At 38.2% G+C, this 26,850-nt stretch overlaps 1 protein-coding gene across 5 annotated transcripts in view; it reads right to left on the bottom strand.

The window, feature by feature from the left end:
- Positions 1-26,850, bottom strand: part of FANCC (FA complementation group C) — a 291,379-nt gene that overhangs the window by 79,033 nt on the left and 185,496 nt on the right. For all 5 annotated transcript variants that reach the window (XM_060101949.1, XM_060101951.1, XM_060101952.1 and 2 more), the window contains 2 exons: positions 4,971-5,084; positions 3,987-4,051 (listed from right to left, as the gene is read on the bottom strand). In XM_060101949.1, the coding sequence (XP_059957932.1) occupies positions 3,987-4,051; positions 4,971-5,084 (179 nt within the window). The remainder of the gene's footprint in view (positions 1-3,986; positions 4,052-4,970; positions 5,085-26,850) is intronic.

Below are 26,850 nucleotides of genomic sequence, written 5' to 3'. Positions count from 1 at the left end.
GTCCTAATCATGCTGACCTGAGCCAACCTGTCTGTGGCACTGCCAGTTCTCTGTTGCTGCAAAGAGCAGCTGAGCTCTCTTTAACTCTCCCTGGTCTCCAGCAATTGAAAGTATGCCGATTCCCTGTCAGTGGTCAGAGTCAGGAAGGACAGATAGCAGTCCCTCAGGTAGCCCCCCAAAAGTTAGAACACTGGACATATTCCAGTCTTTCCCTCCCAAGGGAGATACTTCAAGCTGGACTTTTCCTCCCAATCCTCCCAAGCCAGGCCAGCTTAGGGGAGGGGCTACTGTGGTTGATATGAAATGGCTTTCTTACCCATTTTGATACGGCTATGCTTGACTTTGAGTTTGCCAGGGGTACTGTGACTTTGTAATTGATTTCTGAAGTCTCATAAAGTCTCTTTGGGTCATACACTATTTTTAAGTTAGTGTCTCTGTGGAAGAACAGGACTAGGGCTTCCTATTCTATCTTGCTGGCATCACTCCTAAAGAATTTTTTAAATGTTTATTATTTACTGTTTTCCTCTTTTGGTAATGACCTGCTTATATAGCTTGGCCATTTCCATACTGGAGTGTTTGCGTCTTTATGAGTGATTTCCAGGAGGCATTTCTATAGTCTGCATACTAGTCCTTTGTCTGTTTTACAAGTTGCAAATATCTTCTCCGTCTGGCTGCTCTTTTCTATTTGTTAACAGCTTTCTGTTTCTGTTTTTATTTATTCTTAGCTGAATTTTAAGAAATCAACTTTACCTATATTGGGAGTTTGGTGTGGGGTGTATGTACACACTGCATCTTATTGATTTTTGAAGTCCCCTTCAGTAATTTTTAATTCTATTATTTAAAAGATCCATTATTCAACATTCACCTCAAGGCTAAATCAAAGTCTTTACCTGACATGTAAATGATGGTAAGTGCTTTCCATGCACCCTACAGGCTCTTCTTATTACTTTTTAAGGTATACTTTATATACCACAAAATGCACCTATTTGAAATGTACAATTCAAAGATTTTTAACAAATTAATGACTTGGACAACCATCATCATCATCATCATCATCATCATCATCATCATCATCCACTTTCAGGACATTTTCATCACCTCAAGATCTTTTGTGTTCATCGGCAGGAAATCCCTGTATCTACCTCTAGTCCCAGGTAACAACTAATCTACTTTCTGTCTCTATAGTATTATTTGTCTATTCTGGACATTTTATAAGCATGGAATCATACAATATGTGGTCTTTCATGACTGGCTTCTTTCACTAAGCATTATGTTTTTGAAGTTCACACATATTATAGCATGAATCAGGAGACTTCCTTTTTTACTGAGGAATAGTATTCCATTGTATGCACATACTATATTTTGTTTATCCATTCAATACTATATTTTGTTTATCCATTCATGAGTTGATGGATATTTGGGTTGCTTCCATTTTTTGTCTACTATGAATAATGCCACTTTGAACATTCATACACAAGCATTTGTGTGCTTATTAGCCATTTGTGTACATATTTTTGGTGACATGTATTCCAATCTTTTGCCTGTTTCATAACAGGGTTATTTGTCTTCTTATTACTGGGATCTTTGTATATTCTGGGTATAAGCCCTTTATCAGATGTATGATTTGAAAATACTTTCTCACAGTCTATGACCTGTCTTTTCATTTTTTAAACAGTGGTAAAAGATAATTTTTTATTTGTTTATGCATTCACTTGCAGATGGTCCTTTGGATCATTTCTGGGTTTTTTTTTTTGCGGTACACGGGCCTCTCACTGTTGTGGCCTCTCCCGCTGCGGAGCACAGGCTCTGGACGTGCAGGCTCAGCGGTCATGGCTCACGGGCCCAGTCGCTCCACGGCATGTGGGATCTTCCTGGACTGGGGCACGAACCCGTGTCCCCTGCATCAGCAGGTGGACTCTCAAACACTGCGCCACCAGGAAAGCCCTGTTTCTGGTTTTGAACTATTACAAATAAAGCAGCTATGAATATATAGAAATATTTGTGAATACTTACATTTTCATTTGTCATGACAATACTCAAGAGTGGAATTGGTGGGCTCAGTGGTAAGTGTATGTTTAACTTTATAATAAACTGCCACACTGTTTACCAAAGTAGTCACCCCACTTCACATTCTTAAAAACAGTGTGTGAGAAATCCAGTAGTTCCATATCCTTTCCAACACATGCTAATGTGAGTGTTTTAAATTTTAGTCATTTGAGGGAGTGTACAGTGGTATCACGTTTTTTTTTCTTAATTTTTTTTATTGTGGTAAAACACACATAATAGTTATCAGTTTAACCAATTATAAGTGGTTAACCATTCCATGGTATTAAATATATTCACCTTCTGTCACCACAGTCTATACCCAAAGTTTTAATCATCCCCAACATTAACTATGTACCTATGAAACAATAATTCCATTCCCTCAAGCCCCTGATAACCTCTATTCTGTTTCCTACCTCTATGACTTTGCTTATTCTAGGTACCTTATATAAGTGGAATCATAGAATATTTGTCCTTCGGTGGCTTCAGTGGTCCATCCACGTTCTTGCATATGTAAAAGATTTTTTCCTTTTTATGGATGAATAGTATTCTTTTATATTTATATACATTTTGTTTATCTGTTCACCTGTTGATGGGCACTTGGTTGTTTCCACCTTTTGGCTATTGTGAACAATGCTGCTATGAATATTGGTTTACAGGTATCTGTTCAAATCCCTGCTTTCAATTTTTTGGAATATATACCAAAGAGGGGAATTGCTAGGACTTATGGAAATTCTACGCTTAACTTTTTGAGGAACTGCCAAACTGTTTTCCACAAGGGCTGCACCACTTTACACTCTCATCAGCTATGTATAAGGGTTCTACTTTCTCCACATCCTTGCCAACATTTGTCGTTTTCCATTTTGTTTGTTCGTTTTTTAAATTATAGCTATCCTACTAGGTATGTTGTGGTATCCCACTGTGATTTTAATTTGCATTTCCATAATTGGTAATTTTAAGCATTTTTTTAATGTGCTTATTGGATAGTTGTACATCTTTGGAGGAGTGTCTAGTTAAGTCTCTTACCCATTTTTGAACTGAGTTTTTTCTTGTTGAGGTTTAGGAGTTCTTTTTATAGTCTGGATATTAGTCCCTTATCAGATATATCATTCCCAAATGTTTTCACTCACTTAGATGTTGTCTTAATATTAATGAAATCCAATTTATCTACTTTTGCTTTGTTTCTTGTGCTTTTGGTGTCATATTCCAAAAATCCCTGCCAAATCTAATGTCATGAAGATTTTCTCCAGTGTTTTCATCTAAGAGTTTTATAGTTTGAGGGGTTAAATGCAAAGGATTCCTAAAGGCTGAGGGCAAAGACCATTTCTGATAGAGCTTTAATTGTCAATAGCTTTACAAAAAAAAAAAGTCACAAATTTCTTTGTCCCCCGGATTCTCTTAATGAGTTGTTAAAAATGAAATGCTCACCAATAAAAACAACTTTGAATTCCTTCATATAGTGAAGAAACAGTTTGTAATATGATTAATTGCCTTTAAATTTGTCTGAATCTGTTTGATTTGTTTAGTCTAGATTTTGGAATATTATGTTTCTTAAAATAGGTTATTTGTGTACATCAAATATCTATTGCCTTGTAAATATTCTGATCGTGTATGTGTGTGTCTGAACGATACACACTCACACTGAGCTGCACACTTCTTACTTTTATGTTCCATACTGCATATGTGGGGCTTTTTACTCAATGGGTGCCCAAGAGTCATTGCATGATCTACTTACTGACCTGAGAGTTGAGAGAATAGTAATTAAAAAAAGAAAATTTGTAAAACTTACCAATTTGCCATGTATCCCCTGAAAATAATCTCTCCACATAGAATACAACCATAACTATGAACATGCATTTCCTAAGTATTATAAAATTTTTCTCTCATAACCAAACTGATACGTTTTGAAACTTGAGAATAGGAATGTTTAGTTTAACACCTACCGCCTTTGAGTGTTAAATCCATTAAGATGATTCTCTCTGAGTTCAGACACTAATGATAAAACCATCTGTAAAACAAAATCAGTTGCAGGTTAACTCACACTGCAAACAGGATTACATCAGTTCTATTTTTCTTGATGTGAGTGATATTTCCGTTGAGATTCCCTACTCTCTTCCCCCACCAATCTTTTCCTTGTCTTACTTTGTCAAAGCAGTGCCAAGTCACATTTACTAATAACTTGGATTTTATGTTTAATGTCTGTTACTCCATATTCTGATGTAAGCAAATGAATAATAGACAAGTCATTAATTTCCCCCAAATTAAAACCAAACCTGTTAAAAATAAAAACATGTTAGAGTTAGCTTACTTTTTTTCTTTCTTAACTTAGTTCTTTATTTTTTTAAAATGTTATTCATGTATAAACCTTCCAAAATACAGGAATAGTTAATAAACATTAAAAATCTCATAACATTTTTTAGAAGAGCTATGTTAAGAAAGACCACAAGTTAAAATTTCTTAAATTTGGCTAAAATTTAAGGTAGACGAAATCGCAGCTTTAATACTAAGATGTAAATATATAATACTATTAACAAGATTGTTATTATTGAATATTTTGCTTTAACATAAAATTCCTATCAGGTTATTTTTGAATATGAAATTTGTCTAACAGTAAAAGGCTGTGTTTATATTGGTTAAGGGAATCTTTTCTCCCAAAAACCTTTGAGAGAATAAATGAGACGTATGTGTTAAGGGACAGAGAGGTTGGTTGATTTAGAATAACCTCTCCTGGTTTCCTTCTTCTTTCTCATAATCTTCCATCTCACATTTTTTCCTTACATGGCCATAAGTCCGCCCAAGGTAAGAAGAGATAAACATAGAAAAGTTAAACAGCTCTCCTGGAGGAGTGAAATATTTCCATTTACCTTTTTTGCAGATGGTACATTAAGCAATGAAAATTTCAATACTAATAAATTAAAAATACTCACATTTTTAAGTAAACCAGAATAGTAATCTGTGGGTGCATACCCAAGAACTTGAGTAAAAAGATCAACTTCTTTTATATCAAATCTGAATGTGGAAAGTATATGAGATAACAACCCCTAAAAAACATAAACAGAAAGAGAAAAAGGTCTTAAAAATGAATGTAAGTCCCCATTATATATAATGCTTAGAATCTGGGTCATTTGCAAATGGGGTGGTCTCTATGAAACGAATAATCTTAATTTGTCCAAATAACTCAGGTCACTTTGATTCAGGTATAAAGAATAAATAAGTTAGTGATAAAATTATTACATTAAGTAAATTTAAACAAATACTAACAGTGAAAAAAATGTATAACTAATGAACAGTGCTTAAACCATATTAAAAATGTGATCTTTACTGTTTTCAAACTCAGTAGAATATTTTTATCAGAGTAGAGATGATAATTAAATACATAACAAGGAACACACCACAAATCACAGAGGAAAGATTATGCAATAAATGGTGCTAGGAAAACTATTTGAAAAAAATTAGATTCTCACATTATTTATCAAAATATACTTGAATTTACTGTAAATTAAGAGATCAATGTAAAACTGAAATAAAATAAACAAGAAGAAAATACAAGTACTTTTCACATGTCTGAATGGGGAAGAACTTTGTAAACTGAAAATCAAGGGAGCAAATCACTGATCGTCCTAAATTAAAAAACAAAAAAACTCTTGTGTTTTCCAGCGAATAATATAAGCACAAAACTATGAAGAATATTAACAACAAATAATACAGACATATGTAATCATATTAGTGTGCAAAATACCATATGACAAATACTAAGAGCATAAAAAAGGAGTATGAACAGATAATTCCTAAAACAAAACACAAATGCCCAAGAAACACATGGATAAATGTTCAGTCTCATAATCAAAAAGGCAAATTTAAATATCAACATAACATTTTCCACTAAATGAATTAAAGAGTTTTAAAGACATGAATACCTAATGCTAATCTGCATTCTCTGAAACAGGTACTCTGTGTGAGCTATTGGAAAAATACAAATGGGATCCACACATCACTGCTATTGTGAACTGCACGAAGGCACCTATAGAGTGTAAGCAAGTATAACACAAACCATACCCACCCCCAAGCTTGGACTGCCAGGGCTATGTCTGCCTAGATGTTTGTAACATGGAGACACCTTATAGGTTGGTAGAGGCCTACTTTATAGAAAACAACTTGAGAATGTATATTAAAGTTTTTAAAAGTATTCAGAGCTTTTAACGTATATTTAAGGAAATAAATCCAAATATCATGATGGGGATTATGCTCAAAGATGTTCACTACAGTGTTATTTCTCATAGTAAAAAATGTCTAACAGCAGGGAATGATTAATTTATAATACCCTCAATACCATGGCTCACTGTAAGCCATTAAAATGCTTATAAAGAATTTATGACAGCATTTTAAATGGTTATAATGTTAAATGAAGAAAGGAAGATGCAAAATTGTATATAGAGAAATGATCTTATCAATATAAAAACAATCCAGACATGGGAATGAAAAAATAATGGAAGAAAATATCAGCAAATGTTAACAGTCTCTGGGATGGTGCTAGTACGGGTTTATATCTTTTTTCTTCTTTCTACTTCAGTACACTTTCCAGTTTCGTATATTTGTTTGTACTACTTTTTAATCAGGAAAAATATCTTTACTTTTTGGAAAGTGTTATTTGGAAATATTTTATGTTTTAACAACAGCTTTATTGAGATATAATTCATATACCATAAAATTCACCCCTTTAAGTGTATAAAACTCAGTGGTTTTTAGTATACTCATTAGCCAGCCAACAGTCTTCATTTTAATTCTTTTTTTAAAGTCTTGTACTGCATTTTGTGAGTACACATTACAAGATAAAATGAATTTGTATAAATGTGTGTGAGTTCATACACAAATACTTAGGGCAGTCAAATCTAGGGAAGAGGCTATGCATCACTTCAGTCACAGGTAGGCCCCACGAGGCTGGGGCAACAAACACACCAGTTAACACAAAAGGGCACATATCACTAATCCATCATGTCACTCTTTTCAGATCTATCATAAACGATTTCACATATTCAAAAGATATAAAATGACAAATTTTGCCCGCCATGTAACTTAATAAAGCATTAGAAACACCAAGGAAGACTTCTGTGCCATCTCTCCTTTTCCCCACCACAATTCTACAGCAGTCCTTCTCCCTGGGGAAAAATCTACCCCAGTCTGGTGTGCACCCTTTCAGGTAGATCATGGTACTTTCTCCCTATGAGCTCAGACTTGCCTCAGTATCCTCAAAACAGAACTCCAGGCAACACTACTAAGTAATAGAGATTGAAACCTGCTGTCCTTACATGAGATCCCATCTACTGTTTTCAAATTAGAAGAGTTTATAGCAAGCTAACAAAGTAACTTTGAAATATTGCTACTCAGTAGAAGATATTCATGATTTAAACAACAACAAAAAAAGGCCCAGCCACATGCATAATGTGATTCACAGAAAATGAAACAACTGGAGAGGGAGAAAAACAGGAAATTTACAGAGCTAAAGTGAACTTTTTAATAAGGTGTAAGATCATGAAAAGGCTCCTTCTAGAGTGAAGAAAAGTCTGGATGGAAGCTACCTGCATGTATTGGCCTTTTTTTCCTTTCAGTTCAAAGCTGTCCTTTATAAATACAGAAAGCAAACAGGAGCTGACAATAGCCCCAGGAGAGTTCATCTCCCAGTTATTTTCAAACACTAAGTGCAATCTGGGTGAGATCAAGCAGTTGTGGTTAGGCTGGCAGAGCCAGGAGAAGTCAATTACAGCCAACGTACCATCCTTTGAGAGGCGGTGTTTACTGGTAGATTCTGCTGAGTTCACCACAGCAAGGAGCACACATGGTGCTCTCAGCAAGTGGGACTTGACTCCCTGTGTGGGGTGCAATGTAGGTGTTCTGGTGAAGAAAAGTCCAGGCTTGGCCAACCATATGCCACATCCATGTGGAGGTGCCCACAGCAGACCAGGCAGGGGGAGGGAGGAAGCCCAGTTTCCTTATTTGGAAACGAGGCAGCCAATGGTTCAGAGTCAGGAGCAGTCTGGGTTTTTCACAGAGGAGGTCAGTCTGATGTTAGATGGAGGGAGGGCAGCACTGGCGGTGCTTAACTTTCTGTTACCAAACTTTTGGCATCTATTTAACACACATTTAAAGCACTTATATGCTGGGAGCTGTTCTATCAATATCAACTCATTTAATCCCCACAGCCTATGGGGTAAGTGCTACTACTAAATGTGTTACAGATGAGGAAACTGAGACACAATGAAAGTAAGTAACATGCCCAAGGCTGGTTACCTACTCTGCGGCCAAACCTTGTAGGGAATCTCCCTGTATGCATTCTCTATGAAGCAGCTAGAATAGTTTAACAATGCAAATCTGATTGGTATTCAGCTTAAGACTCCCAATAACTCTTATAGTGAAGCCCAAACTTCTCTCCAAAGGAGGAACCTGGCCCCACTGGTTTTGCAGCCCTTGCCTAGGGCTGACTTTCCCTCACTAGCTTGTTTGGGGCCCTGAAGGCTCTTTGGTCCCCCAAGATTTTAGTATGTTCTAGTCCATTTAGCTGGTTAAGTGTTGCTTCTTGAGGGAATTCTAACAATTATAACAACCAAAGTTTTTTGAGTGCTTACCATGTGTGAAGCACTGGGCTACATTCTCTAAGTATGGCATATCACTTAAAGTCCCATAAATTCAGTTTTTAATACAATTAAATTAAGCAAAGTTTCAATTAAGCCACCTAGAAACCGGTGGCTGCCATCATAATTCACTTGATTGACTTTTAAAAATTAAAGCATGAAGTATTACAGACCCAGTTGAGATAGAAAGTAACACAGTGTATGCACAATAGAAGAAAACCGGTTTCAAGCCGGTAACAGTTAAGGGTCAGCTAAGATTGTAGGTCTTAAGGAAAACCACGTAAAGCCTTTCCCTTGTAATCCAGTGCTGCCCAGAAGCACTCACAGGCTGGGTGTTGGACCAAGGCATGGAGGTTATCTCCCCAAAACTGCATGAGTTACTCCGGCAGCTGAGCCAATGAAAGTTAAAAAAAAAAAAAATCTAGGACATTCAATAGATTCAGAGGGTGCAATCAGGGACTGTAAATAATTCCTGAGTAATGTTTAAAATAGCCATAAACATTTCCCTCAACAGTATTCACAACACCTGCATTATACAAGCTGACTATAATGCTTAAGGTCTTGGAAAGACGAAAATAACTTAACTGGCAGACCTGTCTTGGCTTAAATTCCCAAAATGATATGGTTAGAAACTGATTTTTTTAAAAATCAAATGCTATAAAGATTAGTTCCCCACCCTACCTCTTGCTGTTTAAAAAATAAAAAGAAAAACAACCCTATACCTTAATACTCAGTGTTGGCAAGGATGTGGTAAGGGGCACTCCATTGCTGTTGGACGCACAAATTTTTTTAAATAAATAAATTTATTTTTTATTTACTTATTTACTTATTTATTTTTGGCTGTGTTGGGTCTTCGTTGCTGCATGTGGGTTTTCTCTAGCTGCGGTGAGTGGGGGCTACTCTTCTGTTGTGGCGGGCTGGCTTCTCATTGAGGTGGCTTCTCTTGTTGCAGTGCACGGGCTCTAGGTGCACGGGCTTCAGTAGTTGTGGCACACGGGCTTAGTTGCTCCACGGCATATGAGATCTTCCCAGACCAGGGCTCGAACCCGTGTCCCCTTCATTGGTAGGTGGATTCTTTAACCACTGCACCACCAGGGAAGTTCTGGGAGCACAAATTTGTAAAGCCTTCTTGGGAACTCACTTGATGATATGTAACCAAAGCATTAAAATTCATATCCTTTTATTCAGTAATTTGATTTCCAAAAATATATCCTAAGGAAAGATTTAGGTTCATGACAGTATTACTTATAAGAGTGAAAAACTAGAAGCAACCAAAGCACCCAACAACATTGGATTGGTTGAATCCATCTTGGTTTATCCAACAGCATGAATCACATTGTAAAAAAGATATTTAATGACATAGGAAAAGACAATGTAACATTAATTTGAAAATCAAGGTGTAAAAACTGTATATTCAATGTGATTAATTTTATATGCGAAAAAAAATACTAGGAAGAAACATGACAAACAGTTAACATATATTATTTCTGGGAGTGATTTAAAATTTCTCCTTTATACTACCTGTATTTCCAAAGTTTCTACAATTACCATATCTTACTTTTTATCGTAAAAAAATGTTTTGTAAAATGCAATTACGTGCTTTAACTTATGTGTTTTTTCTCATAATTCCCTAATACAAATTGCTATGAAGGGACACAACAGTTTTATCCCTGGATGAAATAAGCATAAATCCTAGAAACAACATATTGAGGTCTGGCTATGGTTGCATAACTTCAAAACAGACACCTTAAACTTTAGACCTACAAATCTCTCTTTTAAAGTAAACTTAAAAATTGATAAGCACTTCTCATCGCTAAGAATAATATTTCTTACTGCCACCTAGTGGCAAACATTCTAAAGAAAAAACCATTAAAGATTCTGTAGGCACTGGCCCTTGGACAAAAATTAATTCCTACAGTCACACGATCATTGACTCATTTTAAAATGCTGACAGAGCAATCTTGGAAATCTACTCCAACCCCCTCATTTTACTGATGAGGAAGTAAGCTTCTAAATACATAAATCATTATCTACAAAAAGATGTGCATGTATATGAATAGGCTCCGATTTGAAAGGCATAAAGAAAACGTGCAAATGCAACACACTGATTAGTGATCTAAAATCCTTCAAGCATGGAAAGTGCAAGAACCAACACAGCTGTGCATAAAACATTTTAAGCCCAATTTTGATTCATGTATGAGTTTGAACTCTGCTAATGTTTGAAAAGCCACTTAAAACTGCTTATACCATGAAAGTGAACTTTTGAGAAGAAAAGTTTTAAATAAATCAGGGGAAAATCCATTTCCCTTGTTTTCAGGTGTTCTTTCTTGTCCTAGTCTCATTGTATCTGCTCCGTCTTGTAACAGGCAGCACATTCACAGGCGGGTTAGTAAAGCTGGAGCTATGAGGTTGCGGTTTGGCGCAGGGTATGGGTGTGGAAGAAGGGCTGTGGTTTATGCTCAGGCAAAGGGTTAGGAGAGCCAAATTGTGGTCAATACTCTTGAACTGAGAAAGAGCACGTATTTTATACTTCTCCAAACAATTTCTTCATCTGATCATTAAAGTCCTTTAGAATTTCCACCACTTTGGTCTCTACTACATCTATCTCTGAACACATAATATAAATAAAAACTTTTGTAAACAAGGATCCCTTATTCATTCATCAACAAACATATATTAAGTATGATCTGCATTCAAGCCACTCTACTGGGGCTATTGTGATAAGAAGCCCCCTACAATCCGATGAAGGGAGATAGAGATGGAAATATCCGTAATACAAGACAGAATGCACTAAGTGCTATAATGAAGGGGTAAGACAATCACTGTAGAAACAGAGGAAGTAATGACTAATTCTAACTGTAGGGTTTCAGAGTGCTCCCAGAGATGATGACTTCTGAGCTGATTCTGACAGCTAGGGAAGGAGAGAAAGAGAGAGGAGAAGGAGGTATAGGAAAGAGAGGGTATGTAATGTTGGCTGCGCTAGACGGAGAAAAATGACTAGAGGGATCAGAGAAGGGTGGTGGAAAAGCGGCCATCGTGTGTGGGCAAAGACATGGGAAGTGTTCCTGTAACCCCTACTACTCCAATCCTTCACTGGATTTCTAAGCATAGCCTCCCCTACAGGGCCTCAGCCTACGTGGTCAAACTAACTTCTCCCGAGGAGGGACCTTCAAGATTGTGGAGGAGTAAGACGTGGAGATCACCTTCCTCCCCACAAACACATCAATAGTACATCTATATGTGGAACAACTACTGAGCACCTACTGAACGCTGGCAGAAAACCTCAGACTTCCCAAAAGGCAAGAAATTCCCCCACATACCTGGGTAGGGCAAAAAGGAAAACAGAGACAAAAGAATAGGGATGGGACCTGCACCTCGGGGAGGGAGCTGTGAAGGAGGAAAATTTTCCACACGCTAGGAAGCCCCTTCACTGGCAGAGATGGGGAGTGGGTGGGGGGGAAGCTTTGGGGCCACGGAGGAGAGCGCAGCAACAGGGGTTTAGAGGGCAAAGCGGAGAGATTCCTGCACAGAGGATCGGTGCTGACCAGCACTCACCAGCCCAAGAGGCTTGTCTGCTCATCCGCTGGGACGGGTGGGGACTGGGAGCTGAGGCTCCGGCTTCAGAGGTCGGATCCCAGGGAGAGGACTGGGGTTGGCTGTGTGAACACAGCCTGAAGGGGGCTAGTGCGCCATGGCTAGCCGGGAGGGAGTCCGGGAAAAGGTCTGGATCTGCCTAAGAGTCAGGAGACCGTTGTTTCAGGGTGCGCGAGGAGAAGGGATTCAGAGCACCGCCAAACGAGGTCCAGAGATGGGCACGAGCCGCGGCTATCAGCACGGACCCCAGAGACGGGCATGAGACACTAAGGCTGCTGCTGCAGCCACCAAGGAGCCTGTGTGCAAGCACAGGTCACTATCTACACCTCCCCTCCCGGGAGCCTGTGCAGCCCGCCACAGACAGGGTCCTGTGATCCAGGGACAACTTCCCCAGGAGAACACATGGCACGCCTCAGGTTGGTGCAACGTCATGCTGGCCTCTGCCGCTGCAGGCTCGCCCCGCATGCCAAACCCCTCCCTCCCCCAAGCCTGAGTGAGCCAGAGCCCCCGAATCAGCTGCTACTTTAAGCCCGTCCTGCCTGGGCTTGAACGGACGCTCTCAGGCGACCTACATGCAGAGGCGGGGCCAAATCCAAAGCTGAACCCTGGGAGCTGTGAGAACAAAGAAGAGAAAGGGAAATCTCTCCCAGCAGCCTCAGGAGCAGCCGATTAAATCTCCACAATCAACGTGATGTACCCTGCATCTGTGAAATACCTGAATAGACAATGAACCATCCCAAAATTAAGGTGGTTGACTTTGGGAGCAACTGTAGACTTGGGGTTGGCTTTCTGCATCTAATTTGTTTCTGGTGTTATGTTTATTTTAGTTTAGTATTTAGAGCTTATTATCATTGGTAGATTGGTTTATTGATTTGGTTGCTCTCTTCCTTTTTTTTTTTTTAATATACATATATATTTCCTTTTTTCTCTTTTTGTGAGTGTGTATCTGTATGCTTCTTTTTGTGATTTTGTCTGTATAGCTTTGCTTTTACCATTTGTCCTAGGGTTGTGTCTGTCGGTTTCTTTTTTTTTTTTAAGTATACAGTGTGCTCTTCTTATTTACTTATTTTTGGCTGCACCGGGTCTTTGTTGCTGCATGCGGGCCTTCTCCAGTTGCAGTGAGTGGGGGCTGCTCTTCGTTGCAGTGCGCAGGCTTCTTGTTGCTCTGTGCGGGCTTCTTGTTGCAGTGCACGGGCTTCTCACTGTGGTAGCTTCTCTGGTTGAGGAGTACGGGCTCCAGGGTCAGGGGCTTCAGTAGCTGAGGCAGGCGGGCTCAGTAGTTTGGCTCAGGGGCTCTAGAGCGCAGGCTCAGTAGTTGTGGTGCACGGGCCTAGCTACTCCATGGCATGTGTGATCTTCACGGACCAGGGCTTGGACCTGTGTACCCTGGATTGGCAGGCGGATTGTTAACCACTGCGCCACCAGGGAAGCCCAGCACTCTTTTATATGTTTGCAAATTTCTTTCCTATATGGCTTGAAAGAAGACAGCTGGATTCTTGTATTTACTTCTGCATTTACTTTGTTGCAATATGTTTTTTTGGGTTGAACTATATGGAGAGTCTAGCCCCACACAGATATGTAGTTTTAAAAGACAGGAGTATTATAATAGCTTCTTCACACATTACACATATTCTCCTTTGATACTACACCAAAATTTATCAAGCACTGCTAACCCTTTTTCCCGCAAGCCTATCTAGGAATGCAGGTAGAGCTGCCTGCCATAAGTCTAGGGGGTGATGGGTGGTCTCTACCATGAGAAGGGCTGCAATTATCCACAATTTACTGGCCAAGCCTTACCCTGAAAGCTGAAAGTCCTCAAAGAAATTTTTATCTTTTGTCCTAGGGTTCTGTCTGTCCCATTTTTTGTGATTTTTTTTTGTTTTTGTATAGTTTTTAGCGCTTGTTATCATTGGTGGATTTGTTTCTTGGTTTGGTTGTTCTTTCTTTTTTCTTTATTACTTTCTTATTTTTTTATGTTTAATAATTTTTTTAATTTTTAATTTTAATAACTTTATTTTATTGTTTCCTTTCTTTCTTTCATTTTTTTTCTCCCTTTACTTCTGAGCCGAGTGGTTGACAGGGAACTGCTGCTCCGGCCGTCTGTCAGGCCTGAGCCTCTGAAGTGGGAGAGCCAAGTTCAGGCCACTGGCCCACCAGAGACTTCCTGGCCCCATGTAATATCACACAGAGATCTCACGGAGATCTCCATCTCAACGCTAAGACCCAGCTCCACTCAACAACGAGCAAGCCGCAGTGCTGGACACCCTATGCCAAACAACTAGCAAGACAGGAACACAACCCCACCCATTAGAAGAGAGGCTGCCTAAAATCACACTAAGTTCACAGACAACCCAAAACACACCACTGGATGCGGTCCTGCCACCAGAAGACAAGATCCAGCCTCATCCACCGGAACACAGCCAACAGTCCCTCCACCAGGAAACCTACACAACCCTCTGAAGCAAGCTTAGCCACTGGCAGCAGACACCAAAAACAACGGGAACTACCGAACGGCAGTCTGCGAAAAGGAGACCCCAAACACAGTTTAAGTTAAGCAAAATGAGAAGACAGAGAAACACACAGCAGATGAAGCAGCAAGGTAAAAACCCACCAGACCAAACAAATGAAGAATAAACAGGCAGTCTACCTGAAAAAGAATTCAGAGTAATGATAGTAAAGATTATCCAAAATCCTGGAAATAGAATGGAGAAAATACAAGAAACATATAACAAGGACCCAGAAGAACTCAAGAGCAAACAAACAATGATGAACAACACAATAAATGAAATAAAAAATTCTCTAAAAGTAATCAACAGCAGAATAACTGAGGCAGAAGAACGGATAAGTGACCTGGAAGATAAAATAGTGGAAATAACTACTGCAGAGCAGAATAAAGAAAGAAGAATGAAAAGAATTGAGGACAGTCTCAGAGACCTCCGGGACAACACTAAATGCACCAACATTCGATTTGCAGGGGTCCCAGAAGAAGAAGAGAAAAAGAAACAGTCTGAGAAAATATTTGAAGAGATTATAGTTGAAAACTTCCCTAATATGGGAAAGGAAATAGTCAATCAAGTCCAGGAACCACAGAGAGCCCCATACAGGATAAATCCAAGGAGAAACACGCCAAGACATGTATTAATCAAACTATCAGAAATTAAATACAAAGAAAAAATATTAAAAGCAGCAAATGAAAAGCAACAAATAACATACAACAGAATTCCCAAAAGGTTAACAGCTGATCTTTCTGCAAAAACTCTGCAAGCCAGAAGGGAGTGGCAGGACATATTTAAAGTGATGAAAGGGAAAAACCTACAACCAAGATTACTCTACCCAGCAAGGATCTCCTTCAGATTTGACAGAGAAATGAAAACCTTTAGAGACAAGCAAAAGCTAAGAGAATTCAGCACCACCAAACCAGCTTTGCAACAAATGCTAAAGGAACTTCTCTAGGCAGGAAACACAAGAGAAGGAAAAGACCTACAATAACAAATGCAAAACAATTAAGAAAATGGTAAGAGGAATATACATATCAATAACTACCTTAAATGTAAATGGATTAAATGCTCCAACCAAAAGACATAGACTGCCTGAATGAATATAAAAACAAGACCCGTATATATCCTGTCTACAAGAGACCCACCTCAGACCTACAGACACACACAGACTGAAAGTGAGGGGATGGAAAAAGATATTCCATGCAAATGGAAATCAAAAGAAAGCTGGTGTAGCAACTCTCATATCAGACAAAATAGACTTTAAAATAAAGGCTATTACAAGAGACAAAGAAGGACACTACATAATGATCAAGGGATCAACCCAAGAAGATATACAACAATTGTAAATATTTATGTACCCAACATAGAAGCACCTCAATACATAAGGCAAATGCTAACAGCCATAAAAGGGGAAATCGACAGTAACACAATAATAGTAGGGGACTTAAACAACCCATTTTCACCAATGGACAAATAATCCAAAATGAAAATAAATAAGAAAACACAAGCTTTAAATGATACATTAAAAAAGATGGACTTAATTGATATTTATAGGACATTCCATCCAAAAACAAGAGAATACACTTTCTTCTCAAGTGCTCATGGAACATTCTCCAGGATAGATCATAGACTGGGTCACAAATCAAGCCTTGGTAAATTTAAGAAAAATGAAATCATATCAAGTATCTTTTCCAACCACAACGCTATGAGACTAGATATCAATTACAGGAAAAAATCTGTAAAACATATAAACCCATGGAGGCTAAACAATACACTACTAAATAACCAAGAGATCACTGAAGAAATCAAAGAGGACAACAAAAAATACCTAGATACAAATGACAATGAAAACACGATGACTCAAAACCTATGGGATGCAGCAAAAGCAGTTCTAAGAGGGAAGTTTATAGCAATACAATCCTACCTCATGAAACAAGAAACATTTCAAATAAATAACCTAACCCTACAACTAAAGCAATTAGGGAAAGAACAAAAAAACCCCAAAGTTAGCAGAAGGAAAGAAATCATAAAGATCAGATCAAAAATAAATGAAAAAGAAACAAAGGAAACAACAGCAAAGATCAATAAAACTAAAAGCTGTTTCTTTGAGAAGATAAACAAAATTGATAAACCATTAGCCAGACTCATCAAGAAAAAAAGGGAGAAGACTGAAATCAATAGAATTAGAAATGAAAAAGGAGAAGTAACAACTGACACTGAAGAAATACAAAGGTTCATGAGAGATTACTAGAAGCAACTATATGCCAATAAAATGGACAACCTGGAAAAAATGGACAAATTCTTAGAAAAGCACAACCTTCTGAGACTGAACCAGGAAGAAATAGAGAATATAAACAGACCAATCACAAGAACTGAAATTGAAACTGTGATTAAAAATCTTCCAACAAACAGAAGTCCAGGACCAGATGGCTTCACAGGCGAATTCTATCAAACATTTAGAGAAGAGCTAACACCTATCTTTCTCAAACTCTTCCAAAATATAGCAGAGGGAGGAACACTCCTGAACTCATTGTACGAGGCACCATCACCCTGATACCAAAACCAGACAAAGATGTCACAAAAAAAGGAAACTACAGGCCAATATCACTGATGAACATAGATGCAAAAATTCTCAACAAAATACTAGCAAACAGAATCCAAGAGCACATTAAAGGGATCATACACCATGATCAAGTGGGGTTTACCCCAAGAATGCAAGGATTCTTCAATATACGCAAATCAATCAATGTGATACACCATATTAACAAACTGAAGGAGAAAAACCATATGATCATCTCAACAGATGCAGAAAAACCTTTTGACAAAATTCAACACCCATTTATGATAAAAACCATCCAGAAAGTAGGCATAGAGGGAACTTTCCTCAACATAATAAAGACCATATGTGACAAACGCACTGCCAGCATCATTCTGAATGGGAAAAACTGAAACCATTTCCACTAAGATCAGGAACAAGACAAGGTTGCCCACTCTCACCACTATTATCCAACATAGTTTTGGAAGTTTTAGCCACAGAAATCAGAGAAGAAAAAGAAATAAAAGGAATCCAAATAGGAAAAGGAGAAATAAATCTGTCACTGTTTGCAGATGACATGATACTATACATAGAGAATCCTAAAGATGATACCAGAAACCTACTAGAGCTAATCAATGAATTTGGTAAAGTAGCAGGATACAAAATTAATGCACAGAAATCTCTGGCATTCCTATACTCTAATGATGAAAATCTGAAAGAGAAATTAAGGAAACACTCCCATTTACCATGGCAACAAAAAGAATAAAATACCTAGGAATAAACCTACCTAAGGAGACAAAGGACCTGTATGCAGAAAACTATAAGACACTGATGAAAGAAATTAAAGATGATACAAACAGATGGAGAGATATACCATGTTCTTGGATTGGAAGAATCAACATGGTGAAAATGACTCTACTACCCAAAGCAATCTACAGATTCAATGCAATCCCTATCAAACTACCAGTGGCATTTTTCACAGAACTAGAACAAAAAATTTCACATTTTGGATGGAAACACAAAAGACCCTGAATAGCCAAAGCAATCTTGAGAAAGAAAAAAAGAGTTGGAGGAATCAGGCTCCCTGACTTCAGACTATACTGCAAAGCTACAGTAATCAAGACAGTATGATACAGTCACAAAAACAGAAATATAGATCAATGGAACAAGACAGAAAGCCCAGAGATAAACCCTCGCACATATGGTCACCTTATCTTTGATAAAGGAGGCAAGAATATACAATGGAGAAAAGACAGTCTCTTCAGTAAGTGGTGCTGGGAAAACTGGGCAGCTACATGTAAAAGAATGAAATTAGAACACTCCCTAACATCATACACAAAAATAAATTGGATTAAAGACCTAAATGTAAGGCCAGACACTATCAAACTCTTAGAGGAAAATATAGGCAGAACACTCTATGACATAAATCACAGCAAGATCCTCTTTGACCCGCCTCCTAGAGAAATCGAAATAAAAACAAAAATAAACAAATGGGACCTAATGAAACTTCAAAGCTTTTGCACAGCAAAGGAAACGTATAAACAAGACGAAAAGACAACCCTCAGGATGGGAGGAAATATTTGCAAACGAAGCAACTGACAAAGGATTAATCTCCAAAATATATAAACAGCTCGTGCAGCTCAATATCAAAAAAATAAACAACCCAAGCCAAAAATGGGCAGAAGACCTAAATAGACATTTCCCCAAAGAAGATATACAGATGGCCAACTAACACATGAAAGGATGCTCAACACCACTAATCATTAGAGAAATGCAAATCAAAACTACAATGAGGGGCTTCCCTGGTGGCGCAGTGGTTGGGGGTCCACCTGCCGATGCAGGGGACACGGGTTCGTGACCCGGTCCAGGAAGATCCCACATGCCGCGGAGTGGCTGGGCCCGTGAGCCATGGCCGCTGAGCCTGCGCGTCTGGAGCCTGTGCTCCGCAACGGGAGAGGCCACAACAGCGAGAGGCCCGCGTACCGCAAAAAAAAAAAACAAAAAAAAGAAACAAAAAAAAACTACAATGAGATATCACCTCACACTGGTCAGAATGGCCATCATCAAAAAATTTACAAACAATAAATGCTGGAGAGGGTGTGGAGAAAAGGGAACCCTCTTGCACTGTTGGATGGGAATGTAAATTGATACAGCCACTATGGAGAACAGTATGGAGGTTCCTTAAAAACCTAAAAACAGAACTACCATATGACCCAGCAATCCCACTACTGGGCATATACCCTGAGAACACCATAATTCAAAGAGTCATGTACCACAATGTTCACTGCAGCACTATTTGCAATAGCCAGGACATGGAAGGAACTTAAGTGTCCATTGACAGATGAATGGATAAAGAAGATGTGGCACTGGGCTTCCCTGGTGGCGCAGTGGTTGAGAGTCCGCCTGCCAATGCAGGGGACACGGGTTCGTGCCCTGGTCGGGGAGGATCCCACATGCTGCGGAGCAGCTGGGCCCGTGAGCCATGGCCGCTGAGCCCGCGCGTCCGGAGCCTGTGCTCCACAACGGGAGAGGCCACAGCAGTGAGAGGCCCGCATACCGCAAAAAAAAAAGAAGATGTGGCACATATATGCAATGGAATATTACTCAGCCCTAAAAAGAAATGAAATTGAGTTATTTGCAGTGAGGTGGATGGGCCTAGAGACTGTCATACAGAGTGAAGTAAGTCAGAAAGAGAAAACCAAATACCGTATGCTAACACACAGATATGGAATCTAAAAAAAAAAAAAAGGTTCTGATGAACCTAGGGGCAGGACAGGAATAAAGACGCATATGTAGAGAATGGACTTGAGGACACAGAGAGGCGGAAGGGTAAGCTGGGGCGAAGTGAGAGAGTGGCATGGACATATATACACTACCAAATATAAAATAGATAGCTAGTGGGAAGCAGCTGCATAGCACAGGGAGATCACCTCTGTGCTCTCTGTCCCCCTAGAGGGGTGGCATAGCAAGGGTGGGAGGGAGACACAAGAGGGAGGGGATATGGGGATATATGTATACATATAGCTGATTCACTTTGTTATACAGCAGAAACTAACACACCATTGTAATGCAATTATACTCCAATAAAGATGTTAAAAAAAAACTTATTTCTCCCAATCTTTCTCTTTGATCCCCGTGATTTGGTAACATCAGACTCCCTGCTGGTCTCCAGACTCACCCAGCTCTTTCCCACTGCCATACCATTTCTTTCTCCTGAGAAACCCAACAACCCTCACTCATCTCTAGCTGCCAAAGGTATACCAATCTTTCAAAATCCATCCTTCTCCAAGATTCCTGTTCCAATTCCCAACAGTATGAGATAGAATTCTCCTGAAATCTCCACGGTATCCTATTTGTATTTCTCTCACAATGCCTTCCAAGTTCTGCCTTGTAGTTATATTTCCCCCTCCTACTCATTAGCACACAGGCTGTCCAAGGAAAAGACTGTCTTACTAATATTTATATTCTTTAGATCAACTGTTAACTTGCCCTTGGCATTTCACACACTAGGCGTTCAATAAACCTTAGCTGAATCAAACTCATTAGAATGAATCGCTCATTTACACTCAATGAACAATAAAATTACTGTAGGATTCCTTTGTGACCTCATTACAGTACAAAATGATAAATCTTCTCACAATTTCCTAAGTTTCAGTCCATGAAATACCCACATAATACTGGAAAAAACCATTACACTGCTATGTACTTTTACTTCAAAGAGTTTTACTTAATTTCATAACACTGACTGGAACCTGGCACATTGATGTGGATGTAATTTCATTGAATAAAACACTGCTTTGGTGCAACTCTGCCTGTGGCAACCTATGAGTATGCCACAGTATTAGAGCACCCAGAAGGGACAGGAGAATCAGTAAGTAGCAAGGACCATCTTTGCTGAAAGGGGCACTGGAAAACTACAAAATTATCTCAGATATGCTTAAATAAAAATTATACATTTGAAAAACATTTTTTCCCCAGCAAACCCAAGTAAGAAAACAAAACTTTTGTTAGTTCAATCCAATTTATTCAATTATTCTTGGCCCAAAAATTTAATCCTCGAGGTAGAGCACAACATGTTTAATCTTCTCTTTTCTCAAGCTTTCGCAGAAGTATCTGGTGTATTCAGACCTTGGCCAGCAGAGATGCTGCCATTTTGAATATCTGGCAGGTTCTTTTACCATATGAAATACCTGTGCCCAAACACTGAATTAGTCACTTCCTTTTTTATGTTCCCATGACATTTTATGTAAAAATCTAATAAAACATTTATATTCTTATCCTGAAACTGTTTGTTTTCTTAAGCAATATTAAAATTCCCAAATTAATAAATCACTGCTAAGTGATTTAGATTTTTCTAAATTAGACACCATAGTGAAAATTGTCTAATTTTCTTAATAACACAATCTTAAATTATCATTTCTCCCTGCCAACAAAGGCAATCTAGAAACTAGACCAACATGTAAGCATCAACTAAATATATTACTTCACTGAAAAAAAAGTTGCCCTCTATAAAGTACTAAAATGGCAAGAAATGCTCTGTGCACAGCACATAACAAAACAAGAAAGAAGACAAGTGTTATAAAACTTAAAAAAACACATAGTAAAGACCTGCATAAATGGAGAGATAAATCAATACTATGGTCATATCAAGAAAAATTCAATGTCATAAAGATGTCAATTCTCTGTCATATAGACTCAATGCAATACCATCAACAACCCTAAATATGTTTTTTAGTGGAACTTCAGAAGCTTTTCTAAAATTTCCATAGAAAAGCAAGTGGCCAAGCACAGCACATGCTAAGGGAAAGAAGAAAATTATAGAAGTAAACATATAGGGTGACTCCATTTCTATGAAGTTCAAAAACAGGCACACTAAACAAGATGCTGATCAGGGGTACATATACAATGGGCAGAACTACATATTCCTCAAATTACTTCTGGATGCAGGTTCTAAGAGACAAGGAGTATGTCAAATGAAATATTTCACACCATCACAACAGCTATTCTGTGTCTGTTAGTCTGAAGCACCCGTAATTCTGAGACTTCTCAGGAGGGAATATCATTATTATGATGTAGTTTTACTTCTAAGTCTTCTAAAATCTGAAATCCTTAATATCTGAAATTATAAGGAAGATTTCACTATATAAGATATAATGCATACCCATTGCTGATAAAACTAAAAAAAATAAGATAAAAATTGCTTGAAAACTTATTTAGAATTCTGTTAGTTAAAATTTTTTTAAGCTTCCATGTATTTGTTATTTCTATAAATTAAGAATTAAAATATAGTTCAACATGTAACTGGTACACCCAATACTAGAATAATCTATAATTAAAATCGAGAAGAAATGAATCCTAAATTAAGGTATAGGTTTATTTCTAATGCATTCTTTCTAAAAATCAAACATGTCTAAATTAATTTAAAATCATTTTGAGGGGAAAAACACCTCATTATTTTCATTACAAATATTTGTGATAATGTATTCTTTAGCAAAGTAATAATGGATGGTTAAATTTTTTAAGGAATGAAGACAGGCTAAGCTTAGGATTTGTACATTATTTCCTTCAAACACAAAATGGCAGTCTGAATAAATTAACCTAAACAATGCCAAAGAAAACAAACAATGCCCAATTCCCAACCTGGAACCCAACAATTTGTTTCCTACAGTTGACGGTCTTGCTTATTAGTCTTACTAGGGCATTCATAGTTTCAAACTAATAGATCTACAATTACAAGAGTTCCTTTTATTTCAATACAATAATTCCCTGTTAAATGACTTCCAATTTCACAGAGTCTATATCTACTTAAGCACAAGTGGACAAAGTTGAATTCGGTGGACAACTTACTACTGAAGAAAAACTAACCATATAAAACATGTGTTGAGAAACACTTTTCCCTATTACATGGTTGGGAAGCAAAATTCAATTAGTAGTTAGTCAATGATTATTTTGCCTCCTTCATAAACCACACTCTGAGATGTATAAAATTTCAAATGTGATTTCAAATCAGGGAGAAGCCAGAGTATAACAGTTTTTTTTCCCTTAGAAAGCCTGAAAGCCTACCATTTAAAACAAATGGATTTATTACCCAGCACTCTTTTAAGTAAAGGTTAGTGCTGAGAAACTATGTATTGATCAAGCCCCTTCATGGGGCTGCTGAAATACCTTGAGATGAGTAGGTTTTCTCAATCTTGGCATTATTGACATTTTGGGGCCTGATGATTCTTCGCTACAGGGGTGGTGGTGCTGGTGAGGGGGGTGCATTTCTGGCCTCTATCCACTAGATACCAATAATAACCCCCCTCCAAGCTGTGATAACCAAAATTGTCTCGAGACCTTGCCAAATCCCCTCAAGAGCAAAATAGTCCTGGCTAAGAAACTCGGGTTTAAACATATACGATCAGCCCTCCATATCCATGGGCTCTGCCTCTGCAGATTCAACCAACTGTGGGTTGAAAATATTTGGGAATAAGAGTTTCCAGAAAGTTCCAAAAAGCAAAACTTGAATTTTGGTGTACCGGCAACTAATTACATAGCATTTACAGTGTATTTACATCGCATTTACATTGTATTAGGTACTATAAGTAATCTAGAGATGATTTAAAAAACACAGGAGGATGTGTGTATGTTATTAGCAAATATTATGCCACTTCATATAAGGGACTTGAGCATCAGAGGGTCCTGGTATCCTAAGGGAGGGGTGGGGATGGGGTAAGTGGTGTTGGGGGTACTGAAACCAACCCCCTAGTATAGGGACGGACAACTGTCTGCTTTTTAAAATCAGTTTGGATTATACTTTTTGAATATTCATTTGTCTCTGGTATAATGATGAGTGCTGGCAATATAAAGGAGACCTTGTGACTGATATGGAAGTAACTCCAGGAGTTAGTATTTTATGAAGAAAAGTTAAATTGCAGAATAATACATCCAGTATAACTCCATTAATGTGAAAAGAAACATAAAACAAATTAATATATTTTCATATATAAATGCAGAGAAGACTAGAAGGATCTACAGTCAATTGATATATCAGAGTTACTTCTGTGGAGGGATATAAGGTTGGGGGAAGGCTGCTATGCTTGGATTTATTAGATTTTCTTTTGAGACTATTAATGACTTATTTGTATAATTTAAGAAATAAAGAAAAAGAAAGAAAAAAGGTCATGGGACTTTCAAATTAAACAGACTTTGAGTCCTAGTTACATGACCTTGGGGTAATTTTTTTTAACAGTGTTAGGTCTCCTCAGTTCCTTCTTCTATAAACTGTAGATTATGAAATTGATTTTATAGGTTTGTTATAAAATTAAATGAGACATATACACGGGAAGTAGCTAGCATGGTGTGTCAGCTCACAGCACATCCTTTATCATCAGTGGCTGCTATATCGTAAGTCTCAGTTTGGGTAAAATTGAAACCTATTCCTGGGTTCTGGGTACCTTCAATCTTCTCTCTCTTCACTATCACAGTCAAGGTCTGTGTCCTGATCTCTGACTCATCATAAACGCCTGGTCTCGCATATACTTACCTAACAGTGAGGGGAGCATCTCTAGGTTTGCCACAATCAAATAAGAAATGTATGAGGAGACCCAAGAGGAGCTGTATGTGAAAACTGGGTTGCCTACCTCAGTGTTTCTCCTGGTGTGATGTGTAAATACCTGGATCTGAATCATCTTTTTTCTTACTACCATACAGACAGTCCACTGAATCAAAACCTCAGGCTGTAGAGCTCTAGAATCTGCTTTTCCAACAGGACCACCACCCATCTCACTGCACTGTGACCCGAGCACCTGACCACAGCTCAAACACTATGTATCTAAACGCTATGTATACTTATCTCCTATGCACTGGGGGGAAAACTGAGAGAACAGAGAGAAGCCCAGGTCTGGGGTTCCTGGGAAGGCAGAAATTATTGCCCAGTGAAAGGAAAAACATTAATTTTCTTTGTACTTATTATTTCTGTCCATACTTTTAAGTCTTTATAATCAATAAAACTTATATCCCTAAAATTGCTGTTACCAGGAAATCTGAAACAATTAAGTGTTTGAGTTTGTTTTCTCTATAGGGTATCTGTTTCCTACTAATTTCTACTCCTGCAGTTTCCTGTTCTCTCATTGTATAAAGTCCACCTCTCATCCCCTAACTAATAATCCTTCCCTGCATGACTTGTGGGCCCCTGTCTCTTCTCTTAACCTTTTTCTCATTTCACTCTGGATACTCAAAATTATGGTATGATATTCCTGTATAATTTTTTTAAATAATATTACAGATGTAAAGTTATGAATGATACCTAAAATCAAATTCAAAATGAGAATTTCTTTTAATTTAAAACTTGGTACATGTAATATTTTCACAATGGCATATTGTGCATTCTGGTATGCTATTATTCAAGTCCTTTGAACATCAATTAAATGTACCAATTTCTCTCACTTAAAATATGGAACAAAGTTATTCCCATTCCTTTTGCACTTTTACATCCATAGCCAGAACAAATTACTGCACAGATTTCTGTAGCTTTTCCTTCAAAATCCTGCTTTCAATTTTTTTTTTAATTTATATGTCCCATTGCAGCTTAAATGAAATGATCTACAATAAAAAACTTAACTGGCCTGGTATTTTTAGAGCCTGTTTTACCATGAAATAAACACTCAGAAATCTGGAGAATTGCAGTGGTTAAGTTTGTAAGTGTGAAGGAAGGCTGCTCATTCACAGAACCGCCTAACACCCATTGTTTACATAGCTTACTCCATGAGCAGGATGCTGACATGACACAATTCACAGAATTTCTAAACACATCTCCAATCATAACAAAGTCTGCAATTTTTACTTTTGCTTACAGAACCTCTGGCTTGCTCGCTCATTAGTTCCGAGGGGCAGGGGAGAGAGGATAGAGTTGGTTTTCCAAAAATCAAAACCAAAAGGCTTTAGAAAGTAAGCCTGAACTAAATAACAGTATGAATGATTTAAACAATGGCATTAAAACATATCAATAATCATGTAACACAGAAAGACTATAAGTAGATAGACATAGAAGTGTATACTTTACTAAATACACTTACTATAAGCCAGTCACGTGTTTGATAAATACGTTGCCAAGCTTAAGTAATCACACCCTCAACTCCCTGCTTTCTGCCCACTCCCTTTCTAAAGTACTATGGTACTTGCCTTGTAAAACCCTGACCCTTGTGAATCCAATTCTGCACTTTCTCTTTACCAGTCAGTGCCCACACAGCTGAACTGCTAAGAACATCAGACACCTGAGCCAACGACTCTGATTTCATTACCACAATCCTTGATGGGCTCTGTGCTGCCTCCCAACCCACCCTCCTATGCTTCCCTAGTCAGTCTGCTTGGCAACTTCCTGAGCAATTATTTCACGTCTTCTCTCTCATCACATCACCCCTGCTTCCCGGCTGAGGACCTTGCCTCATATATAGTTGAAAAAACAGCAATTAGCTTGAACCTCTCATCTCGTCACCAAGCGGCTGACAACCTTACAGGCACCTACACACACCCCTTTTCTGTCTTCCCTCCTGTTCTGAAGGATGAAGTGTCT

Source organism: Mesoplodon densirostris, chromosome 6 (genome assembly GCF_025265405.1).
Source record: "Mesoplodon densirostris isolate mMesDen1 chromosome 6, mMesDen1 primary haplotype, whole genome shotgun sequence".
Taxonomy (NCBI): domain Eukaryota; kingdom Metazoa; phylum Chordata; class Mammalia; order Artiodactyla; family Ziphiidae; genus Mesoplodon; species Mesoplodon densirostris.
The sequence above is the reverse complement of the archived record's forward strand: the minus strand, read 5'-3'. Positions and strand labels throughout refer to the sequence as shown.